The sequence below is a fragment of the Pristiophorus japonicus genome, chromosome 10 (genome assembly GCF_044704955.1).
Source record: "Pristiophorus japonicus isolate sPriJap1 chromosome 10, sPriJap1.hap1, whole genome shotgun sequence".
NCBI lineage: Eukaryota > Metazoa > Chordata > Chondrichthyes > Pristiophoridae > Pristiophorus > Pristiophorus japonicus.
The window spans coordinates 104,169,674-104,193,037 of NC_091986.1; the positions used below are offsets into that span (position 1 = coordinate 104,169,674).

Here is a 23,364-nt window from a genome sequence, read left to right on the forward strand (position 1 = left end):
TGCCTCCAAAGCAAATAAATCCTTTCGTAAATATGAATACCAAAACTGTACACAGTATTCCGGGTGTGGCCTCACCAATACCTTATATAGCTGTAGCAAGACTTCTCTGCTTTTATACTCCATCCCCTTTGCAATAAAGGCCAAGATTCCATTGGCCTTCTTGATCACTTGCTGTACCTGCATACTATCCTTTTGCATTTCATGCACAAGTACCCCCAGGTCCCGCTGTACTGCAGCACTTTGCAATCTTTATCTATTTAAATAATAACTTGCTCTTTGATTTTTTTCTGCCAAAGTGCATGACCTCACACTTTCCAACATTATACTCCATCTACCAGATTTTTGCTCACTCACTTAGCCTGTCCATGTCCTTTTGCAGATTGTTTGTGTCCTCCTCACATGTTGCTTTTCCTCCCATCTTTGTATCGTCAGCAAACTTGGCTACATTATACTCAGTCCCTTCATCCAAGACGTTAATATAGATTGTAAATAGTTGGGGTCCCAGTACTGATCCCTGCGGCACACCACTAGTTACTGGTTGCCATCCAGAGAATGAACCATTTATCCTGACTCTCTGTTTTCTGTTAGTTAGCCAATCCTCTATCCATGCTAATATATTACCCCCAACCCTGTGAACTTTTATCTTGTGCAGTAACCAGTAACGGACTGCAAAAGCTTCTATAGATATGTAAAGAGAAAAAGGTTAGTAAAGACACACGTAGGTCCCCTGCAGTCAGAATCAGGGGAAGTCATAATGGGAAACAAAGAAATGGCAGCCAACTGAACAAGTACTTTGGTTCGGTATTCACTAAGGAGGACACAAACAACCTTCCAGATATAGAAGGGGTGAGAGGGTCTAGTAAGAAGGAGGAACTGAGGGAAATCCTTATTAGTCGGGAAATTGTGTTGGGGAAATTAATGGGATTGAAGGCCGATAAATCCCCAGGGCCTGATGGTCTGCATCCCAGAGTACTTAAGGAGGTGGCCTTTGAAATAGCGGATGCATTGACAGTCACTTTCCAACATTCCATAGACTCTGGATCAGTTCCTATCGAGTGGAGGGTAGCCAATGCAACCCCACTTTTTAAAAAAGGAGGGAGAGAAAACAGGGAATTATAGACTGGTCAGTCTGACATCGGTAGTGGGTAAAATGATGAAATCATTTATTAAGGATGTCATAGCAGCACATTTGCAAAGAGGTGACATGATAGGTCCAAGTCAGCGTAGATTTGTGAAAGGGAAATCATGCTTGACAAATCTTCTGGAATTTTTTGAGGATGTTTCCAGTAGAGTGGACAAGGGAGAACCAGTTGATGTGGTGTATTTGGACTTTCAGAAGGCTTTCGACAAGGTCCCACACAAGAGATTAATGTGCAAAGTTAAAGCACATGGGATTGGGGGTAATGTGCTGATGTGGATTGAGAACTGGTTGGCAGACAGGAAGCAAAGAGTAGCAGTAAATGGGTACTTTTCAGAATGGCAGGCAGTGACTAGTGGGATACCGCAAGGTTCTGTGCTGGGGCCACAGCTGTTAACATTATACATTAATGATTTAGACGAGGGGATTAAATGTAGTATCTCCAAATTTGCGGATGACACTAAGTTGGGTGGCAGTGTGAGCTGCGAGAAGGATGCTATGAGGCTGCAGAGTGACTTGGATAGGTTAGGTGAGTGGACAAATGCATGGCAGATGAAGTATAATGTGGATAAATGTGAGGTTATCCACTTTGGTGGTAAAAACAGAGAGACAGACTATCATCTGAATGGTGACAGATTAGGAAAAGGGGAGGTGCAACGAGACCTGGGTGTCATTGAAGGTTGGCATGCAGGTACAGGAGGCGGTTAAGAAAGCAAATGGCATGTTGGCCTTCATAGCGAGGGGATTTGAGTACAGGGGCAGGGAGGCGTTACTACAGTTGTACAGGGCCTTGGTGAGGCCACACCTGGAGTATTGTGTACAGTTTTGGTCTCCTACCTTGAGGAAGGACATTCTTGCTATTGAGGGAGTGCAGCGAAGGTTCACCAGACTGATTCCTGGGATGGCGGGACTGTAATATCAAGAAAGACTGGATCAACTGGGCTTGTATTCACTGGAGTTCACAAGAATGAGAGGGGATCTCATAGAAACATTTAAAATTCTGACAGGTTTAGACAGGTTAGATGCAGGAAGAATGTTCCCAATGTTGGGGAAGTCCAGAACCAGGGTTCACAGTCTAAGGGTAAGGGGTAAGCGATTTAGGACTGAGATGAGGAGAAACTTCTTCACCCAGAGAGTGGTGAACCTGTGGAATTCTCTACCACAGAAAGTTGTTGAGGCCAATTCACTAAATATATTCAAAAAGGAGTTAGATGTAGTCCTTACTACTAGGGGAATCAAGGGGTATGGTGAGAAAGCAGGAATGGGGTACTGAAATTGCATGTTCAGCCATGAACTCATTGAATGACGGTGCAGGCTCGAAGGGCCGAATGGCCTACTCCCGCACCTATTTTCTATGTTTCTATGTGGCACCTTGTCAAATGCCTTCTGGAAGTCCAAATGCACCACATCCACTTCAAAAAGCATAAAAGAGAGGAATTTCCCAGGCACACCTGGGAGCACCCCTGAAAGACCCTCTTGGCATAGGAGGGTGAGTGGAAGATCCACCCATGGCCCCTACTGACCTAAATTTTAAGATCTGGTGCTAATGAAGTGGAATCGAGCCCATATTCTGTCGTCCCTCGCACCATAAAAGTGATTTATGCCCTCTCTAGTCCCAGGAATTTCAGGGCCAGATCTTTATTCCTCTCTTGAAAAGGAACATATATAAAAGGGCAAATTCACGTTTCTAGAACTTGTTAGAATCAATTATTATTTTCTGCAGTTCTATAATGGAAGTAAATGCATTCAAATGCAATAGCAGTTATTTGTGATTAACACATGTTGTAAATTACTGTCAGTGGGCCCAAGTTTCCCCAAATAAAAATAATGGCGCTCACTCACCTGGACGCCCATTTTTTTTCGGCCCCTAGGCGCTGAAAATAAAAATCCTAAGTTTTCTTAATCCTTCGCACCTTCTGGCAGCGGTGCTACCCGATTCCATCTGGCAGGGCGGGACTTCGAGTGTGCGCCTGAAACGCACAGCGCATGCTCTTCAAAAAAAAAATGGCGGTTGTGCACGCATTAAAAATAAATTTAAAAACCCGACCAACTCATTGCACATGGGCAATGCATATGCACAGAAAAAAAAAACTTTGTGCCCTTTTAAGGGACCACCTTCGCTGATACTCCAGGAGCAGTCACTCCAGCTTTGGCATTCTTTTATTTGAATTTCTTTTATTTTCCTATCGTTACTCCAGCAGCAGTCAACACAGGTTTTGGATTTTTTAAATTTGGATTTCGGAGCATTAATGGTAAGTTTTGTTTTATCTGATTTATTTTTAAGATGCATAAAGTTTATATAAAATAGTAGGAGAGGCCCTTTGGCCGGGGATTGGAGCGGGCCAGTATGGATTTCTGTAACTGAAGGTAAGGGTTTTTACTACGGTGCTTCGGTGCGCCATTTAAAAAAATGTATTTCGGGAGGAAGGCTTTATGCCCAGAAATGGTGCGGGAGCCTTCTTTATAGGTACACCAGCGCCAGAATATTTGGCGCCAAACATTCTGGCGCTGGTAGTAGATGCCGGCGCCCCAACATTGGAGAACCTTCAAACTGAGTTTTAGCACCAGAAATATCACTGGGCACCGAAAAACCAGCCAATATTCTGTTCACAGACCAGAGCTTTTCAAAATAACTGCAAGTGAATACTTACAATAGGAAACCCTGCAGCATTCAAAAATAATAGTCCTGGATAGATTTTGACTTTGTGAGATAGTGTAAAACGGATGATAGCAAATCAGCAGCCCCTTTTACATTTCTCCCGGATTTTATATTCACTGACTTCATTAGAAATAAAAATGGAGAGAGATGTAAAATGGGCTGCCTATTCACTATCATCTGTTTTACACCATCACAGAGTCAAGATCTACCCCTGCATGTTTTAAAGCTTATTTTATGAGATCAGATTCCAAGGGGCCTGTATCTGTGAGATTGCTCCTGCTGTCTATACAGCTAAATCTGGCTCCCTTATCCCTGCAGCAGAACCATAGACCCACGACAAACAAAAAACGGCCTACAATTCTGCCATTATGATAAGATTTAGTAGCATAAACATCAGGAGCCATCTCACGGTCACTGGGCTCCTGGAATCCAACTAAACAGTGTTAGTAAGATCAATTACAATTGAATCTTAATTAAAAACTCTCAACCATTAAATCCTCTTTCGCATTCCTAGTAAATAAAACATAAAGCAATTCAGTTAAAGTCAGCTTCTCACCTTTAATATGGTCATTCACTTGGCAGCTTAACAGCCATTTTCCAACATTTCTGGAAACCATCTGTACTGTGACAAAGGTAGCTGGAAAAAGGCTAATAACATCCACTTTATGACCTTTGTTAATGAGAGTCTGGCCATGGAAATATGCTGAGTGAATATCAACTTCATTTCCTATCGAAAACAAGTGCCAGGAAATCGTCTGACCACTGCATAAGTTAAGCCCAGGTAAATTTCCAAAAAGATAACCATTGATAGCTGAGGAGTCAAAACAGAAAGTTTAAACTGAGGCCTTGAAAATAAACATTTTAAACCTTAAAACACAAGTAAAAATATTTTTGAAAATGCAGATTTTCTTTCTTGCTGCTTTTCATTCATTCAAAATCCAAGTTTTTACCATGATTTAAGAATGTGTAAAGTGAGATTATCGTTAATTATAGCGGTGGCAATGTTCCCTCTAAGATGTGCAGATGCGTAATAATTGGGAAGGTACTGCACAGGCTGTTCGCAATTAAGATACTGCACGTGCAGTGCAACAAGTTTAAAGGTAAAGGTATCGCCCACAAAAAAATTAGAGGGAACATTGAGCAGAGGTGCCAACGATTAGAATGTAAGAAGCTTAAATTGGCTCCAACCCCTCAAGAACTGCAGTCCAAGTTTAAGTTTGAAGTTTCAAAACCTAACACTGCTAATATATTTGTTGCATTTAGAGATCCATTAAGAAGTGTCCTGCAGTACAGCCAATAAACCACAAGAGCTTTTGGAGTCAAAATTGCCCTGTTTAGCAACACCCGTTAGCGCCTCCGGGGGCACAAAACTGTTTTCGCCCGCGGGGTGGGGGCCACTACCAGTTCCTGCGAAATTGCACGGGAGTTAGCGGAGGCACTGCCACGGTAGCGCACAGCCCGCCAGTAGCGACCCCGGGCCGCCCGCAACTGGCGATGACATCATTGCCATGTGCGGCGACCCCTTAGCGCCGTGCGGCGACCCCTTTCCACCCTGCGGCGGACATTGGCCAGCGCCCCACGAGGTTGCTGCGAGCAATGTCAGCGCCAGCCTCACAGGTCGCAAACCGAGCTGACATCCACTCACAGGACGGAAGTTAAAGGGCAGGTTTGGAGTGCCCCACGCCACCATCTTGCCTGTTTGGCCGACTCACCGATCGGCCCGACTTCTTCTGTTGTATGGTCCGGGCTGCCAACATGCAGCCCGGCATTCCGTTTTGGGTGCCGGGCTATGGCCTCGACACCACGCCACCCTGGTGGCCCAGTGGAGGCCATCAGAGGTCCAGCAAAGTGCGCAGTGGCCCTCCCCTTTAACCAAAGGGGAGGGGCGTTGAAACACGTCAGTGCCACATGGAGCAGCCACGTAACTCTGCCGATCGCATCCCAGTATCGTCCCGAAACCCGCCCTACCAGGAAGTGGAGCATGCGAGATTGCGCTCCATTTCCTGTGAGGGGTGGTAACCATAATTTCGCAAAGGAAGTCTTGCCCTGAGTCGCTTACTGCCCCCAATCCAGGCGCTGCGGAATTTCGCCCCCTTTATTTCTCTTAGAGTTCACTTTAAAGTTACATGATATATATTTTTTAAACTTGGTATGAAGATGCTCAGTGAGCACTCAGCAGGAAGATCGGAGAGAAAGGAGGATGGAGCAGTTGAGGTTGTTGACCATAAGGAGGCAGTGATGGGTAATCGATGGGCCTGTGGTGAATGTCAAGAGAGGCATAGAGGGTAGCTGGAGGCTTATTGAAGGGGGATTCAAACCTGGGACAGTGGCAGGAGAGCAAGAATAACAACAACTTAGATTTATATAGTGCCTTTAACATAGTAAAACATTCTTAGGCAATTTGCAGGAGTGTAATAAGACAAAAATTGATACCAAACCTATGAAGGAGACATTAGAACAAGTTACAAAGAGGTAGGTTTTAAGGAGTGTCTTAAAGGAGGAGTGAGAGGTGGACAGGCAAAGGGGTGTTGGAAGGGAATTACAGAGCTTAGGGCCTAGATAGCTAAAGGCATGACCTCCAATGGTGGGGTGAAAGAAGTGGGGGAAGGACAAGATGCCCGAGTTGGAGGACTGCAGAATTAAAGGAGGGGTGTAGGGCTGAAGGAGATTATAGAGATAGGGAGGAGCAAGGCCATGAAGTGATTTGAATACAAGGATGATAATTTTTAAATTGAGGAGTTGTAGGCCGGGAGTCAATGTAAATCTGCAAGCACAGGGGTGATGGTCAATGGTACTTGATGTGAGTTAGGCTACGGGTAGCAGAATTTTGGATTGAGCTCAACGTTATGGAGGAGGAAGGAGAATAGTGATGGTTTTGGGGTAGGATTAGATCGGAGAGAAATGATGCCATGACTGAGACAGGAACTGCAGGGACAGGAGAGAATAGATTGAGAGGAGCCAAAACTAAAAAAAGGGAGATAGTAGTAATGGGCTTGGATCCAAGCTAAAATGCGCACATCAATGGTCACATAGCGATTTCAAGATATATTGGCAGGACAGGCATGTCCTGGTTGTAAACAGAGGGCAGGGAGGAGACAATATGAAAAATTCCAAAGTTAAAATCTGAGGTTCTGTGGTGAGATCGAACTGACTTGCAGACAGGGTGGAATCATCTTGAAACGTGTACTAATCTGTTCTGTAATAATCAATTACACTCTGTAGCCACATCAGCTAAATAAATAAAAATAACATTAATTTAAAGATCACTGCAAATCCAAGTCAATTTTGAATCCAGAGACCATAATAACATCCACATACAAGTTGTTCATGTGCTCCTGTGCTTCCTGGGTGTAAAGCACTACCCTAGCAATGATAAAGACTGCTACAAGATAAATAATGAGCAGAAAGTCAGATAAAAATACGCACAATGCATTTTGTTGCTTTCCTGAAAAGCTTCATCATCTTTGTCAACTGAAGATGGCATACTGCAGTACTTATTTATATTATCATCTAGATACCAACTCAGATTCTCATCCACAACACTGAACATCAAGACAAAGTCCTGGTCAACATCTTTACGTTTCAGTGTGACATCGTCCAAAGTTCCTGTAAACAGTAAAGCAGAACACTATTCAGAAATTCATGCTTTATACATTCGCATGGCGAAAAATGTGTGTCCCTTTGCTAAGAACATCAAATTCTGCTCAGTCGTTTGTTAATTTACATACACACAATCCACTTACAAAATATTTATATTCACCTCAGTGTAATATAGATCATATAGATCAAAAGGCAAGTTCACTCTTAATGCTGTCAAATCAGATCCTACTTTAGTTCATAACATTAACAATAATCATACTCCATTGCCCTGGAGGCCATTTTCTTTTTACTTCCTAGCAATCCTTAATAATTCAGGCATCTCAATTTGAACAAGGTACCCTCAACTACAGATCAAGATGCTAGTTTTCAAAGTGCTACATTATATATCTTGCGTTTGCCAAAAAATAATTTTGAGATGAGGAGGTCAAGTTACAATGAACTTGTAAAATTTGGGATTTGGAGCAGATACACATAAAACCCTCTGCAATCACACTCGAATTTGATTTCAGAACAACGGTTGACCATCAGCTATTATGGCAAATAATCACAAAGAATTTATTGCTTGTACACCAAATAATTAGGAAGACAATATTAGCCTTTATTGCAAGGAATTTGGAGTATAAGAGAAAGGAAATCCTGTTGCAATTATATAGAGCTATGGTGAGACCACACCTGGAGTACTTTATGTAGCTTTGGTCTCCTTACCTAAGGAAGGATATACTTGCCTTAGAGGGAATGTAACAAAGTGTCATTAGATTGTATCCTGGCTATCCTTTGAGGAGTGATTAAATAGAATGGACCTGTATTCACTGGAGTTTAGAAGAATGAGGTGATATCCTTGAACCATATAAAATTCTTAGATGGCTTGAGAGGATAGAGACTGAGAGGTTGTTTCCCCTGGTTGGAGAGTCTAGAACTAGGGGGCATAGTCTCAGGATAAGGAGTCAGCCATTTAGGACTGAGATAAGGAGAAATTTCTTCACTCAGAGGGTGTGAATCTTTGGTTTTCTCTACTCAAGAAGGCTGTGGCTGCTCAGTCGCTGAGTGTATTCAAGACAGATTGATGGATTTTTGGGCACTAAGGGAATCAAGGGACATGGGGATAGGTCAGGAAAGTGGAGTTGATGTAGAAGTTCAACCATGATCTTATCGAATGGCTGAGCAGGCTCAAAGTGCCATATGACCAAATCAAGTTCCTATTTCTTATGTTCTTAACACAATGTTAGAGCATCTAGCAGAAGGTCCAGGAGAAGTTGCACAATGTAATTTATATACTGTATTACATTTAACACATGGGGAACGTGTTTCATTGAAAACTCATTATAAGTACCTGAAAACGCATTGCAGTACCTGTTACTCCTGCTAGTGGCACTGTGATAGGCCATTTCAAAGTTACAGGTATCATGCCGAGTGGCATACAATAGTTGCTATTTTATAGCGACAGTATGTAACATCTGTGATTCCACAATCTGGGCACTGGGTTCCCATAAATGCTAAAGATGCTTCCTGACAATTTCTCAGTTGGGCCTTATTGCTTCTTTAGAAACTTAGGGGGTGAAATTCCCGTTGTTCACTTCCGGAGATGCTAACGGGCCGCAAAACTGTTTTCACCCGGCGGGGAGGGCTACCAGCTTCCGCAAAATTGCATGGGAGTTAACAGAGGCGTAAGCATGGTAACGCCCCAGGCCGCTACACAACCGGCGATGATGTCATCGCTGTGCTGCGAACCCTTTGCGCCCCGCAGCAACCCCTTTGCGCCCCGCGGCGACCTTTTTCTGCTCGCTGGACGGAATTTAAAGGGGAGGTGCTCTGCGCGTGCCATCTTGTTGTTTTGGCCGACTCACCAGTCGGCCCGTCTTGCTGGTCTATGGCACCACGCCACCCTGGTGACCCTGTGGAGGCTATCAGAGGCTCTGCAGAGTCTGCAGTGGCCCTCCCCTTTAACGGAAATGGAGGGGTGTTGAAACGTGTCAGTGCTATGCAGAGTGGCTCTGTAGCGCTTCCGATCCCACCCAAGTAGCGCCCCGGATACCACTCCAATAGAAAGTGGAGTTCGCGACATTGCCATTCGAAAAGCAAGACAACAAATTAAATGTTTTGAGGTAAAATGTCTATTGATTCTTTTCTTAACAAAAAGAGATGCTGTATGTCCTTGTGTGTGAAAGCAAAAAAAAAATGATAATTTGATTTGTTTTATCTCTTCTAAACTTCAGAAAATGTAGTAAGCTGATGGGAATAGAGAGAGAAATTGAGAGACGGTCAGAGAAAGGGTAAGAAAGAGAGTCTTCATGTTAATTTTAAATATTTTATAAGTTGAATTTTGAAGCTAATTGATTATCTCACCTATGTTTTGTTTATTAGAAAAGGTCAAAAATAATTATACTTACACTTGTGTGAGAGAAAGGGAGACAGAAAGACAGACTGGGATCAGAGACAGAGAAAATGATCAGAATTTTTACCTGCTGACCCGCTGGGATCACGGGGTCTGGTAGCGTACGGGAACCTGGAAGTCTGGATTTCCCCACCTGTGGTGGAGATTTAACTCTACAACATACATCTCACGTCATTCACAGGTTCCCCACCCAAAAGTCAGCCTTATTGGCAGGCGTGACTTCCCGTCGGGCGGGGAACGCTGGAGAAGAGATAGGTCCGATTGCCAACACCAGCTGCAGAGTCCAATCCCAAGGGGGGTCCGACCCTCGACCTCAGAGGATCCAATTCCGGAGGGGATCCGCTCCACAACCCTGTGAGGGGTACAATCTTGGGGAGGGTCTGATACCGGGGGGGGGGGGGGTTCAATCCCCGACCCGGAGGGTGGGGGAGGGGATGTCCAATCTTAGGGAGGGCTCAATGCCCGGGAGGCGAGATCCCTGACCCCGGGAGTGGGGTTGTCCACTCCGGGGGCTGTCGATCCCAGGGGATGGGGTTAGTATGGGGGATGGGGAAGCAGGGGGAAGCACTATTGCACATCCTGGCCCATATGAAGCACTCCCCAAGGATGTTCTCGCCTTTCTGCAGCTGCCGGGATTCCTGAGGCCCGGAAACCCCATCCGGCCACAGTTAAACTGGCAAAGCAGGTTAAATCCCCCATCCGTGCACCTATGTTAAAATTCCCCCTCAATGACTTTCATTGTGAGAGCACACCACCAGTGGAGATAAAAGGAGCTAGCCCCAGAGCAGACCCACCGACGTGGGAGGGTAAGAAGTAAAACGAATCAAAATGTGACATCACAGGAAAGCAGGGAAGTGATTGATTGGTCAGTATTTCTCTCTTTTTCTTGGGTATTAGTTTGAATTAGAAGCTGGGATTAAAAACTAAATGTTCAAAACTTGAAAACTTCATTAGTTAATTAAACACATTGGAGATGACAGGGGTGGTGATGTGTTACTGCTGTAGCATGTGGGAGCTGGTGAACAATTTTGAGGTCCACGGTGACCACATCTGCAGTAAGTGTTGGCTGCTCGAGGAATCTCGACTCCGTGTTGATGAGCTAGTCGGAGCTTCAAACACTGCGATACATCAGGGAGGGGGAGAGTTACCTGTACGCTGTGTTCCAGCAGAAATTCACACCTTAAGTTAAATAATTCAAATTTGGTCCATGGTCAGGGACAGGTGGGTGTAACTGTGAGTGAGGCTGTTATGGGGCCCCAGGATGTAGTAATGGAGGAGCCTCAGCCCTTGCAATTGTCCAACAGATATGAGGTTTTTGCTCCCTGTGTGGATAAGAAAAAGGATTGCAGGGAGGATGAGCAAACTGAACACAGCACCATGGTACAGGGGGCCATTCAAGTTGGGGGAGTAAAAAGAAACGTTGTAGTGGTAGAGGACAGTATAGTTAGGGGGAGAGATCCTGTTCTCTGCAACCAAGAGCATGAGTCCCGAAGGCTGTGTTGCCTACCCGGTGCCAGGGCTAAGGACATCTCCTCTGGGCTGGAGAGGAACTTGGAGTGGGAGGGGAAAGATCCAGTTGTCGTGGTCCATGTAGGTACCAACGATATAGGTAGGACAAAGAAAGAGGTTCTGCTGAGGGATTATGAGCAGCTAGAGGTTAAATTAAAAAGTAGAACGACAAAGGTAATAATTTCTGGATTACTACCTGAACCATGAGCAAAGTAGGATCAGAGAGATGAACACATCGCTGAAAGGTTGGTGTGGAAGGAATGGGTTTTGATTCATGGGACACTGGCACCAATACTGGCATAGGAGAGAACTGTTCCGTCGGGATAGGCTTCACTTGAATCAGGCTGGGGCCAGTGTCCTGGCATGGGCCATGGCATCACGGCGACATGGCTCCAGGGTGACCAAGGCTGGGAACTCAACTGCCAGGGATATTCAACATTTAGGAAGGATAGACAGAAAGGAAAAGGAGGCGGGGTGGCATTGCTGGTTAAAGAGGAAATTAATGCAATCGTAAGGAAGGACATTAGCTTGGATGATGTGGAATCGGTATGGGTGGAGCTACAGAATACAAAGGGGCAGAAAACGCTAGTGGGAGTTGTGCACAGACCACCAAACAGTAGTCGTAAGGTTGGGGACAGCATCAAACAAGAAATTAGGGATGCATGCAATAAAGGTACAGCAGTTATCATGGGTGACTTTAATCTACATATTGATTGGGCTAATTATTGTATTCCTAACACAGATGAGACTACACACAAGGAGGTTAAAGTAACAGTGACCTCAGTCTTTATTAAGACACTCCAGAGTGAGGAACAGGCCTTAGGGGCCGGCTTATATACAGTGCTCCCAAGAGATGCTGGGATCCCTTGGGACTTCAGTGGATGCGCTCCCTGGTGGTGGAACATGGGAGTGCATGCTTTACAGATACACATCATCACTCCCTCCCAAAGTCAAAATGAAAACTATTTACAAGGTGAGGCGGTCGGGAGCCTTTCTTTCCGTGGTGGACCGCCTCGGTACAAATGTCTGTTCTGGTGTGTTGGCTGTGCCCTCGCTGGGCTGGCGTGTTGTTGGCCCTGCAGGGCTGCTGGGTGAGCCTGGCCTTGCTGGGCTGTTGGGCATGATGGGTTCGATTTCCTGGTCCGGGGTGCTGTTGTTGATCCTTTGGGTGTGTGTTGTGGGCTCGAAAAAGGTGGTGTCTGCTGTGGGTTGTTCAAGGCAGTCTGTGAACCGCAGCCTTGTTTGGTCCAGGTGCTTTCTGCTAATTTGTCCATTGTCTAGTTTGACTACAAACACCCTACTCCCTTCTTTAGATATCACCGTGCCCTCGATCCACTTGTTTAGTACATACACAGGGTCATTCAGATCAATTTCCTGTGACACAGTGGCGCGACCATCGTTTACATTTTGTTGCTGCCACCTGCTCTCTACCTGATCATGCAGGTTGGGGTGAACCAGCGAGAGTCTGGTTTTAAGTGTCCTTTTCATGAGTAGCTCAGCCGGAGGCACCCCTGTGAGCGAGTGGGGTCTCGTGCGGTAGCTGAGCAGTACTCGGGACAGGCGGGTTTGGAGTGAGCCTTCTGTGACTTGTTTAAGGCTTTGTTTGATTGTTTGTACTGCCCGCTCTGCCTGCCCATTGGAGGCTGGTTTAAACGGGACCGAGGTGACATGTTTGATCCCATTGCGGGTTATGAATTCTTTAAATTCAGCACTGGTGAAACATGGCCCGTTGTCACTGACCAGTATGTCAGGCAGGCCGTGGGTGGCAAACATGGCCCTCAGGCTTTTAATGGTGGCGGTGGCGGTGCTTTCCGACATTATTTCATATTCAATCCATTTTGAAAAAGCATCCACCACCACCAGGAACATTTTACCGAGAAACGGGCCCGTATAGTTGACATGGATCCTCGACCATGGTCTGGAGAGCCAGGACCACAAACTTAGTGGTGTCTCTCTGGGCGCGTTGCTCAACTGAGCACACACGATGCATTGGCGTACACAGGACTCTAAGTCAAAGTCATACCGGGCCAGCACACGTGGGATCTGGCTGTCGCTTTCATCATTACTGTATCCGGGTGTGTGCTGTGGAGATCCGAGATGAACATCTCCCTGCCCTTTTTGGGTAGCACTATGCGGTTACCCCACAACAGGCAGCCTGCCTGAATGGACAGCTCGTCCTTTCGCCGCTGGAATGGCTTGATTAGTTCTTGCAGTTCAACAGGGATGCTGGCCCAGCTCCCATGCAATACACAGTTTTTTTACTAGGGACAGCTGGTCCAAGTCCTAATCTGGCAGGCCGTGACAGGTGATTTATCATTTTCAAACGCTTCCATGACCATCAACAAGTCTGCGGGCTGTGCCACCATCAACAAGTTTGCAGGCTGCGCCATTTCCACCCCCGTCGTGGGCAATGGTAGCCGACTGAAAGCATCCGCACAGTTCTCGGTGCCTGGCCTGTGATGGATGGTATAGTTATACGCTGATAGCGCGAGTGCCCATCTTTGTATGCAGGCTGAGGCATTAGTATTTATCCCCTTATTTTCAGCAAACAGGGATATGAGGGGCTTGTGATCGGTTTCCTGCTCAAATTTGAGGCCAAACAGGTACTGATGCATTTTCTTTACCCCGAACACACACGCTAATGCCTCTTTCTCAATCATGCTGTAGGCCCTCTCGGCCTTAGACAAGATCCTGGAGGCATAGGCGACAGGTTGCAACTTCTCCGCAACGTTAGCTTGTTGTAATACACACCCGACTTTGTACGACGACGAATCACATGCTAGCACGGGTTATACATTACAAGCAGCTTGTTGGAGCATAAAATGTTTCTGGCTTTCTCAAAAGCAATTACTTGTTTTTTCCCCATTCTCACCTTTGCGCAATAACGCATGTCGGGGCTCTAAGAGGGTGCTTAACCTCAGTAGGATGTTACCAAAATAGTTGAGGAGTCCCAGGAATGACCGTAGCTCCGTGACGTTCTGTGGCCTGGGCGCGTTCCTGATAGCCTCTGTCTTGGCGTCTATGGGCCGAATGCCGTCCGCCTCGATTTTTCTACCCAAAAACTCAACTTCTGTTGCCATGAAGACGCATTTCGACCTCTTCAGCCGCAGCCCTATGCGATCCAGTCGCTGGAGACTTCCTCCAGATTTTGTCAGTGCTCGAGGGTGTCCCGCCCCATGACCAATATATCGTCCTGAAAAATCACCATGTGTGGTACCGACTTGAGTAGGCTCTCCATGTTCCTCTGGAAGGTCGCTGCAGCCGACCGAATACCAAACAGGCATCTGTTGTAGATGAACAGTCCCTTGTGCGTGTTGATGCAGGTGAGGCCCTTCGAAGACTCCTCCAGCTCTTGCATCATGTAGGTCGAAGTCAGGTCAAGCTTGGTGAACGTCTTGCCTCCTGCCAGCGTCGCAAATAGGTCATCTGCCTTAGGTAGCGGGTATTGGTCGTGTAGCGAGAAACGATTAATAGTTACTTTATAATTGCCGCAAATCCTGACCGTGCCATCACTTTTGAGTACTGGAACATCGGGCTGACCCACTCGCTGAATTCCACTGGGGAGATGATGCCCTCACATTGCAGCCTGTCCAGCTCGATTTCCACTCTCTCCCTCATCATGTGAGGTACTGCTTGCGCCTTGTGGTGGATGGATCGTGCCTCTGGGACCAAGTGGAGCCGCACCTTCGCCCCGGAAAAGTTTCCAATGCCTGGCTCAAAAACGGAAGGAAATTTGTTAAGAACCTGGGTACACGAGGCCTCATCGACATGTGATAGTGCTCGGATGGCATCCCAGTTCCAGCAGATTTTGCCAGCCAGCTCCATCCAGTGTGGGGCCATCGCCCTCGACAATCCAGAGTGGCAGTTCGTGCACCGCGCCCTCATAGATGACCTTGACCATGGCGCTACCCAGGATAGTGATAGGCTCCTTGGTGTACATTCTCAGTTTTGTGTGGATGGGGCTCAGGGCTGGTCTGAGTGCCTTGTTGCACCACAGTCTCTCAAACATCTTTTTACTGATGGTTTGGCTAGCACCAGTGTCCAGTTCCATGGCTATGGGTAAGCCATTCAATTTTACATTTAGCATTATAGGTGGACATTTCGTCAAAAATGTGTGCAGCCAGTGTACTTCAGCATCTGCCTCCTCTCTCCGAGGCTCGAAATTGCTTTGCTCCACCATGGACCGATCTTCCTCTGCCACGTGATGGTTAACATGTTTTGCAGAGCTTGCAACTCGTCTGCAAGCTCGTTGGAGGTGCCCCATTGTTGCACAGCTCTTGCAAACACACCCTTTGAAGCGGCATGAATAGGCTGAATGGAAGTCTCCACAACGCCAACAAGGTATGAATTGCCTTGCATTCATCCTTTGTTGCGGACTCTGAGTCATCTGGGTCACCTGAGGCCTGCTGGCAGCTGCAGAGTCGAGGTTTCTGCCCTGTACATTTCTGCTCGCATACACAGTTCCAGTTAATTTATGAACATTGCTAGCACTTGTGTGCTGAGAGATTTGTTTGGTGTTATCACTGGTGGACATAAGCGCCTGTGCTATCGCAATGGCCTTGCTGAGGGTCGGTGTCTCTACAGTCAAAAGTTTTCATAGGATGGTCTTGTGGCCAATGCCCAGTACAAAAAAGTCTCTGCGCATTTGCTCCAGGTGGCCATCAAACTCACATTGCTCTGCAAGTTGCCTTAGCTCCTGACCTTTAGATCGCTGGCACGTGTAGAACCGATACCTCGCCATCAGCACGCTCTCCCTCGGGTTAAGATGCTCCCGAACCAGTGTATACATCTCCTCATACGACTTATCTGTGGGTTTCACCGGAGCCAGAAGATTCTTCATGAGGCTGTAGGTAGGTGCCCCGCAGACCGTGAGGAGGACCGCTCTCCTTTTTGCAGCGCTTCCTTCTCCGTCCAGCTCGTTGGCTACAAAGAACTGGTGTAGCCGTTCGACATAGGCTTCCAAGTCCTCACCCTCCAAGAACTTCTCCAGGATGCCCCCAGTTTGCTGCAGCTTTGCATTGGATTTGTATACTCGTCGCCAGTTATTGTGTTCCGAACACAGATGAGACTGCACACAGGGAGGTTAAAATAATAGTGACCTCAGTCTTTATTAAGACACTCCAGAGTGAGGAACAGGCCTTAGGGACTGGCTTATATAGAGTGCTCCCAAGGGATATTGGGATCCCTTGGGACTTCAGGGGATGCGCTCCCTGGTGGCGGAACATGGGAGTGCATGCTTTACATATACACAACACTAACCACAATGCAGTGGAGGAGGATTTCCTGGAGTGTATTCAGGATGGTTTTCTAGATCAATATGTCGAGGAAGCAACTAGGGAGCTGGCCATCCTCGTCTGGGTGATGTGTAATGAGAAAGGACTAATTAGCAATCTTGTTGTGCGAGGCCCCTTGGGGAAGAGTCACCATAACATGGTAGAATTCTTTATTAAGATGGAGAGTGATACAGTTAATTCAGAAACTAGGGTCCTGAACTTAAGGAAAGGTAACTTCGATGGTTTGAGGCGTGAATTGGTTGTAGTAGACTGGCAAATGATACTTAAAGGATTGATGGTGGATATGCAATGGCAAACATTTAAAGATCACATGGATGAACTTCAGCAATTGTACATCCATGTCTGGAGTAAAAATAAAACGGGGAAGGTGGCTCAACTATGGCTAACAAGTGAAATTAAGGATAGTGTTAAATCCAAGGAAGAGGCATATAAATTAGCCAGAAAAAGCAACAAACCTGAGGACTGGGATAAATTTAGAATTCAGCAGAGGAGGACAAAGGATTTAATTAAGAGGGGGAAAATAGAGTAGGAGAAGAAGCTTGCCGGGAACATAAAAACTGACTGCAAAAGCTTCTATAGATATGTGAAGAGAAAAAGATTAGTAAAGACAAATGTAGGTCCCTTACAGTCAGATTCAGGTGAATTTATAATGGAGAACAAAGAAATGACAGACCAATTGAACAAATACTTTGGTTCTGTCTTCACGAAGGAAAACACAAATTAACTTCCGGAAGTAATAGGGGACCGAGGGTCTAGTGAGAAGGAGGAACTGAAGGATATCTTTATTAGGCGGGCAATTGTGTTAGGGAAATTGATAGGATTGAAGGCCGGTAAATCCCCAGGGCCTGATAGACTGTATCCCAGAGTACTTAAGGAAGTGGCCCTAGAAATAGTGGATGCATTGGTGATCATTTTCCAACAGTCGATCAACTCTGGATCAGTTCCTATGGACTGGAGAGTAGCTAATGTAACACCACTTTTTAAAAAAGGGAGGGAGAGAGAAAGTGGGTAATTATAGACCGGTTAGCCTGACATCAGTAGTGGGGAAAATATTGGAATCAATTATTAAGGATGAAATAGCAGCGCATTTGGAAAGCAGCGACAGGATCAGTCCAAGTCAGCATGGATTTATGAAGGGGAAATCATGCTTGACAAATCTTTTGGAATTTTTTGAGGATGTAACTAGTAGAGTGGACAAGGGAGAACGAGTGGATGTGGTTTATTTGGACTTTCAAAAGGCTTTTGACAAGGTCCCACACAAAAGATTAGTGTGCAAAATCAAAGCACATGGTATTGGAGGTAATATACGGACATGGATAGAGAACTGGTTGGCAGACAGGAAGCAGAGAGTCGGGATAAACGGGTCCTTTTCAGAATGGCAGGCAGTGACTAGTGGAGTGCCGTAGGGCTCAGTGCTGGGACACCCCAGCTATTTACAATATACATCAATGATTTGGATGAAGGAATTGATTGTAATATCTCCAAGTTTGCAGATGACACTAAACTGGGTGGCGGTGTGAGCTGTGAGGGGGATGCTAGGAGGCTGCAGGGTGACTTGGACAGGTTAGGTGAGTGAGCAAATGCATGGCAGATGCAGTATAATGTGGATAAATGTGAGGTTATCCACTTTGGGGGCAAAAACACGAAGACAGAATATTATCTGAATGGCGGCAGATTAGGAAAAGGGGAGGTGCAACGAGACCTGGATGTCATGGTACATCAGTCATTGAAAGTTGACACACAGGTACAGCAGGCGGTAAAGAAGGCAAATGGTATATTGGACTTCATAGCTAGGGGATTTGAGTATAGGAGCAGGGAGGTCTTATTGCAGTTGTACAGGGCCTTGGTGAGGCCTCACCTGGAATATTGTGTTCAGTTTTGGTCTCCTAATCTGAGGAAGGACGTTCTTGCTATTGAGGGAGTGCAGCGAAGGTTCACCAGACTGATTCCCGGGATGGCAGGACTGACATATGAGGAGCGACTAGATCAACTGGGCCTTTATACTTTGGAGTTTAGAAGGATGAGAGGGGATCTCATAGAAACATATAAGATTCTGACGGGACAGGACAAGTTAGATGCGGGTAGAATGTTCCCAATGTTGGGGAAGTCCAGAACCAGGGGACACAGGATAAGGGGTAGGCCATTTAGGACTGAGATGGGGAGAAACTTCTTCACTCAGAGAGTTGTTAAGCTGTGGAATTCCCTGCCGCAGAGAGTTGTTGATGCCAGTTCATTGGATATATTCAAGAGGGAGTTAGATGTGGCCCTTATGGTTAAGGGGATCAAGGGGTATGGAGAGAAAGCAGGAAAGGGGTACTGAGGGAATGATCAGCCATGATCTTATTGAATGGTGGTGCAGGCTCGAAGGGCCGAATGGCCTACTCCTGCACCTATTTTCTATGTTTCTATGAATCAAATAACTCAGGCTGTAGAATTAGGGCTTTAACTAAATAGTGAGGGGTGAGGGATCCAGTGAACGGAACTTTAAAAAGTCAAAGAGAGAGAAGGCAAAAGTGTAGGGTAGTGATCGGGGTAATAATAACCAGAGTGTGACAGGAACGGACAGAGCCTGTACATGTCAGACAAAATTAAAAGCTCTTTATTTGAACACACAAAGCATTCGTAACAAGATAGATGAGTTGACGGCACAAATAGAAATAAAGGGGTATTATCTGATTGCCATTACAGAGACATAGTTACAAGGTGACCAAGGATGGGTACTGAATATTCAGGGGTATCTGCCATTTCGTAAGGATAGGCAGAAAGGAAAAGGAGGTGGGGTAGCTCAGTTAATAAGGGATGGGATCAGTGCAGTAGTGAGAAATTATATTGGCTCAGAAGATCAAGATGTAGAATCAGTTTGGGTGGAGTTAAGAAATAATAAGGGAAACAAATCACTGGTGGAAGTGGTCTACAGGCCCCCAAACAATAGCCACACTGTAGGGCAGAGTATGAATCAAGAAATAATGGAGGCTTGTAAGAAAGGTACGGCAATAATCATGCACAATTTTTATCTTCATATTGATTGGACAAATCAAATTGGCAAAGGTAGCCTTGAGGAAGAGTTCATAGAGTGTATGCGGGATAGTTTCTTGGAACAATACACTGTGGAACCAACCAGGGAGCAGACTATTTTAGATCTGGTGATTTTCAGAGAGTCTGGATTAATTAATGATCTCGTAGTGAAGCATCCTCTTGGGCAGAGTGAACACAGCATGGTAGAATTTCAAATTCAGTTTGAGGGGGAGAAAGCTAGGTCTCAAACTAGTGTCCTGAACTTAAATAAAGGTAATTACAAAGGTATGAAGGCAGATTGGTTCAAGTGGACTGGGAAAATATATTAAAAGGTAAGGCTGCAGAAAATTAGTGGCAACCATTTAAGGAGATATTTCATAACTCTCAGCAAAAATATATTCCAGTGAGAAAGAAAGACTAAGAGAAGGAGGAACCATCCGTGGGTAACTAAGAAAGTAAAGGATGGTATTAAATCAGTCTTTGAACATAGAGTAAATAGGATCAGAGAGATGAACACATCACACATCAAAGAACTCCAGCAAATTTGTCAAACATGATTTCCCTTTCATAAAACCATACTGACTCTGCTTGATTGAATTATGCTTTTCCAAATGTCTTGCTACTGCTTCCTTAATAATGGACTCCAGAATTTTTCCAACGACAGATGGTAGGCTAACTGGTCTCCAGTTTCCTGCTTTCTGTCTGCGTCCTTTTTTAAATAGAGGCATGACATTTGCAGTTTTCCAATCTGCTGGGATCTCACCAGAATCCAGGGAATTTTGGTAGATTACAACCAATGCATCCATTACCTCTGCAGCCACTAGGAAGCAAGCCATCAGGTCCAGGGGACTTGTCCACCTTTAGTCCCATTATTTTACCAAGTACTACTTCTTTAGTGATAGTGATTGTATTAAGTTCCCCCCTCTCTATAGCTCCTTGATTATCCACTATTGGGATGTTTTTAGTGGGTTCTACCATGAAGACCGATACCAAATATTTGTTCAAAGTCTCTGCCATTTCCCTGTTCCCCATTATTAATTCCCCAGTCTCATCCTCTAGGGGACCAACATTTACTTTAGCCACTCTTTTCCTTTTTATGTACCTGCAGAAACTCTTACTATATTTTTTTATATTTTGTGGTAGTTTACTTTCCTCCTAATCTTCTGGCCTCTTTGTATGCCCTTCTTTTCAATTTGATACCATCCTTTATTTCCTTAGTTAGCCACAAATGGTTATCCCTTCTCTTGCTGTCTTACCTTCTCATTGGAATATATTTTTGTTGAGAGTTCTGAAATATCTCATTACACAGTACCAGATCTAAGATAGCCTGCTCCCTGGTTGGTTCCGCAACGTACTGTTCAAGGAAACTATCCCGGATACACTCTATGAACTCTTCCTCAAGGCTACCCTGGCCAATTTGCTTTGTCCAATCAATATGAAAGTTAAAATCGCCCATGATTATTGCTGTTCCTTTTTTCCAAGCCTCCATTATTTCTTGATTTATACTCCGTCCAACAGTGCAGCTATTGTTAGGGGACCTATAGACTACGCCCACCAGCGACTTTTTCCCCTTATAGGAACATAAGAAATAGGAACAGGAGTAGGCCATACAGCCCCTCGAGCCTGCTCCGCCATTCAATAAGATCATGGCTGATCTGATCATGGACTCAGCTCCACTTCCCCGCCCGCTCCCCATAACCCCTTATCGTTTAAGAAACTGTCTATTTCTGTCTTAAATTTATTCAATGTCCCATCTTCCACAGCTCTCCGAGGCAGCGAATTCCACAGATTTACAACACTCAAAGAAATTTCTCCTCATCTCTGTTTTAAATGGGTGGCCCCTTAGCCTAAGATCATGCCCTAGTTCTAGTCTCCCCCATCAGTGGAAACATCCTCTCTGCATCCACCTTGTCAAGCCCCCTCATAATCTTATACGTTTCTATAAGATCACCTCTCATTCTTCTGAATTCCAATGAGTAGAGGCCCAACCTATTCAACCTTTCCTCATAAGTCAACCCCCTCATCCCCGGAATCAACCTCGTGAACCTTCTCTGAACTGCCTCCAAAACAAGTATATCCTTTCGTAAATATGGAAACCAAAACTGCACACAGTATTCCAGGTGTGGCCTCACCAATATTTTATATAGCTGTAGCAAGACTTCCCTGCTTTTATACTCTATTCCCTTTGCAATAAAAGCCAAGATTCCATTGGCCTTCCTGATCACTTGCTGTATCTGCATACTATCCTTTTGTGTTTCATGCACAAGTACCTCCAGGTCCTGCTGCACTGTGCAATCTTTCTCCATTTAAATAATAACTTGCTCTTTGATTCTTTTCTGCCAAGGTGCATGACCTCACACCTTCCAACATTATATTCCATCTGCCAAGTTTTTGCCCACTCACTTAGCCTGTCTATGTCCTTTTGCAGATTTTTTGTGTCCTCCTCACACATTGCTTTTCCTCACATCTTTGTATCGTTAGCAAACTTGGCTACGTTACACTCAGTCCCTTCTTCCAAGTCGTTAATATAGATTCTAAATATTTGGGGTCCCAGCACTGATCCCTGCGGCACCCCACTAGTTACTGGTTGCCAACCAGAGAATGAACCATTTATCCCGACTCTCTGTTCTCTGTTAGTTAGCCAATCCTCTATCCAACCCCGTGAACTTTTATCTTGTGCAGTAACCTTTTATGTGGCAACTTGTCAAATGCCTTCTGGAAGTCCAAATACACCACATCCACTGGTTCCCATTTATCCATCCTGTTTGTTACATCCTCAAAGAACTCCAGAAAATTTGTCAAACATGACATCCCCTTCATAAGTCCATGCTGACTCTGCCTGACCAAATTTTGCTTTTCCAAATGTCCTGCTACTGCTTCTTTAATAATGGACTCCAACCTTTTCCCAGCCACAGATGTTAAGCTAACTGGTCTATAGTTTCCTGCCTTTTGTCTGCCTCCTTTTTTAAATAGGGGCGTTAAATTTGCAGTTTTCCAATTTGCTGGGACCTCCCCAGAATCCAGGGAATTTTGGTAAATTACAACTAATGCATCCACAATCCCTGCCGCTACTTCTCTTAAGACTCTAGGATGCAAGCCATCAGGTCCAGGGGATTTATCTGCCTTTAGTCCCATTATCTTACTGAGTACCACCTCCTTAGTGATAGTGATTGTGTAAGTTCCTCCCCCCTATAGTCCCTAGACTCTCCGCGTCGGAATATTGTTAGTGTCCTCTACCGTAAAGATGGATATAAAATATTTGTTCAGAGTTTCTGCCATCTCCATGTTCCCCATTACTAATTCCCTGGTCTCATCCTCTAAGGGACCAACATTTACTTTAGCCACATTTTTTCTTTTTATATACCTTTAGAAACTCTTGCTATCTGTTTTTATATTTTGTGCTAGTTTACTTTCTTTGGGCCTAAATTTCCCCAAGAGTTGCCCCATGTTTTTTGGAGTGAGTAGTTTTTTTGGAGTAACTTAAAAATCGCAATTTTCCCCATTTAACTTGTTCCAATGTAAGTCAGTTAGTTAGGTTTTTTTCTAGTTTAGTTTGTTCTCTCCAAAAGGGGGCGTGACAGGCCACTTACACCTCTTCTGGGCATAGAAACAAATTTGGCCAGGTAAAGGTTACGCCAAACTAACTTAGGCCAGTGTATGTGGCCACTTTTTTTGGCACAGAAAAATCTTACCTACATTTAAGAGATCAGCGCAGGTAGCCAGAGATAGGTTGGTGGGTGGGGTGTGAAGGGGGGGG

The 23,364-nt window shown here is 45.1% G+C and overlaps 1 protein-coding gene across 2 annotated transcripts in view; it reads right to left on the reverse strand.

Annotated features, from left to right (window-relative positions):
- Window positions 1–23,364, reverse strand: part of hephl1a (hephaestin-like 1a) — a 146,878-nt gene that overhangs the window by 90,112 nt on the left and 33,402 nt on the right. For both annotated transcript variants that reach the window (XM_070891980.1, XM_070891981.1), the window contains exons 4-5: window positions 7,224–7,403; window positions 4,354–4,608 (exon numbers count right to left, since the gene is read on the reverse strand). In XM_070891980.1, the coding sequence (XP_070748081.1) occupies window positions 4,354–4,608; window positions 7,224–7,403 (435 nt within the window). The remainder of the gene's footprint in view (window positions 1–4,353; window positions 4,609–7,223; window positions 7,404–23,364) is intronic.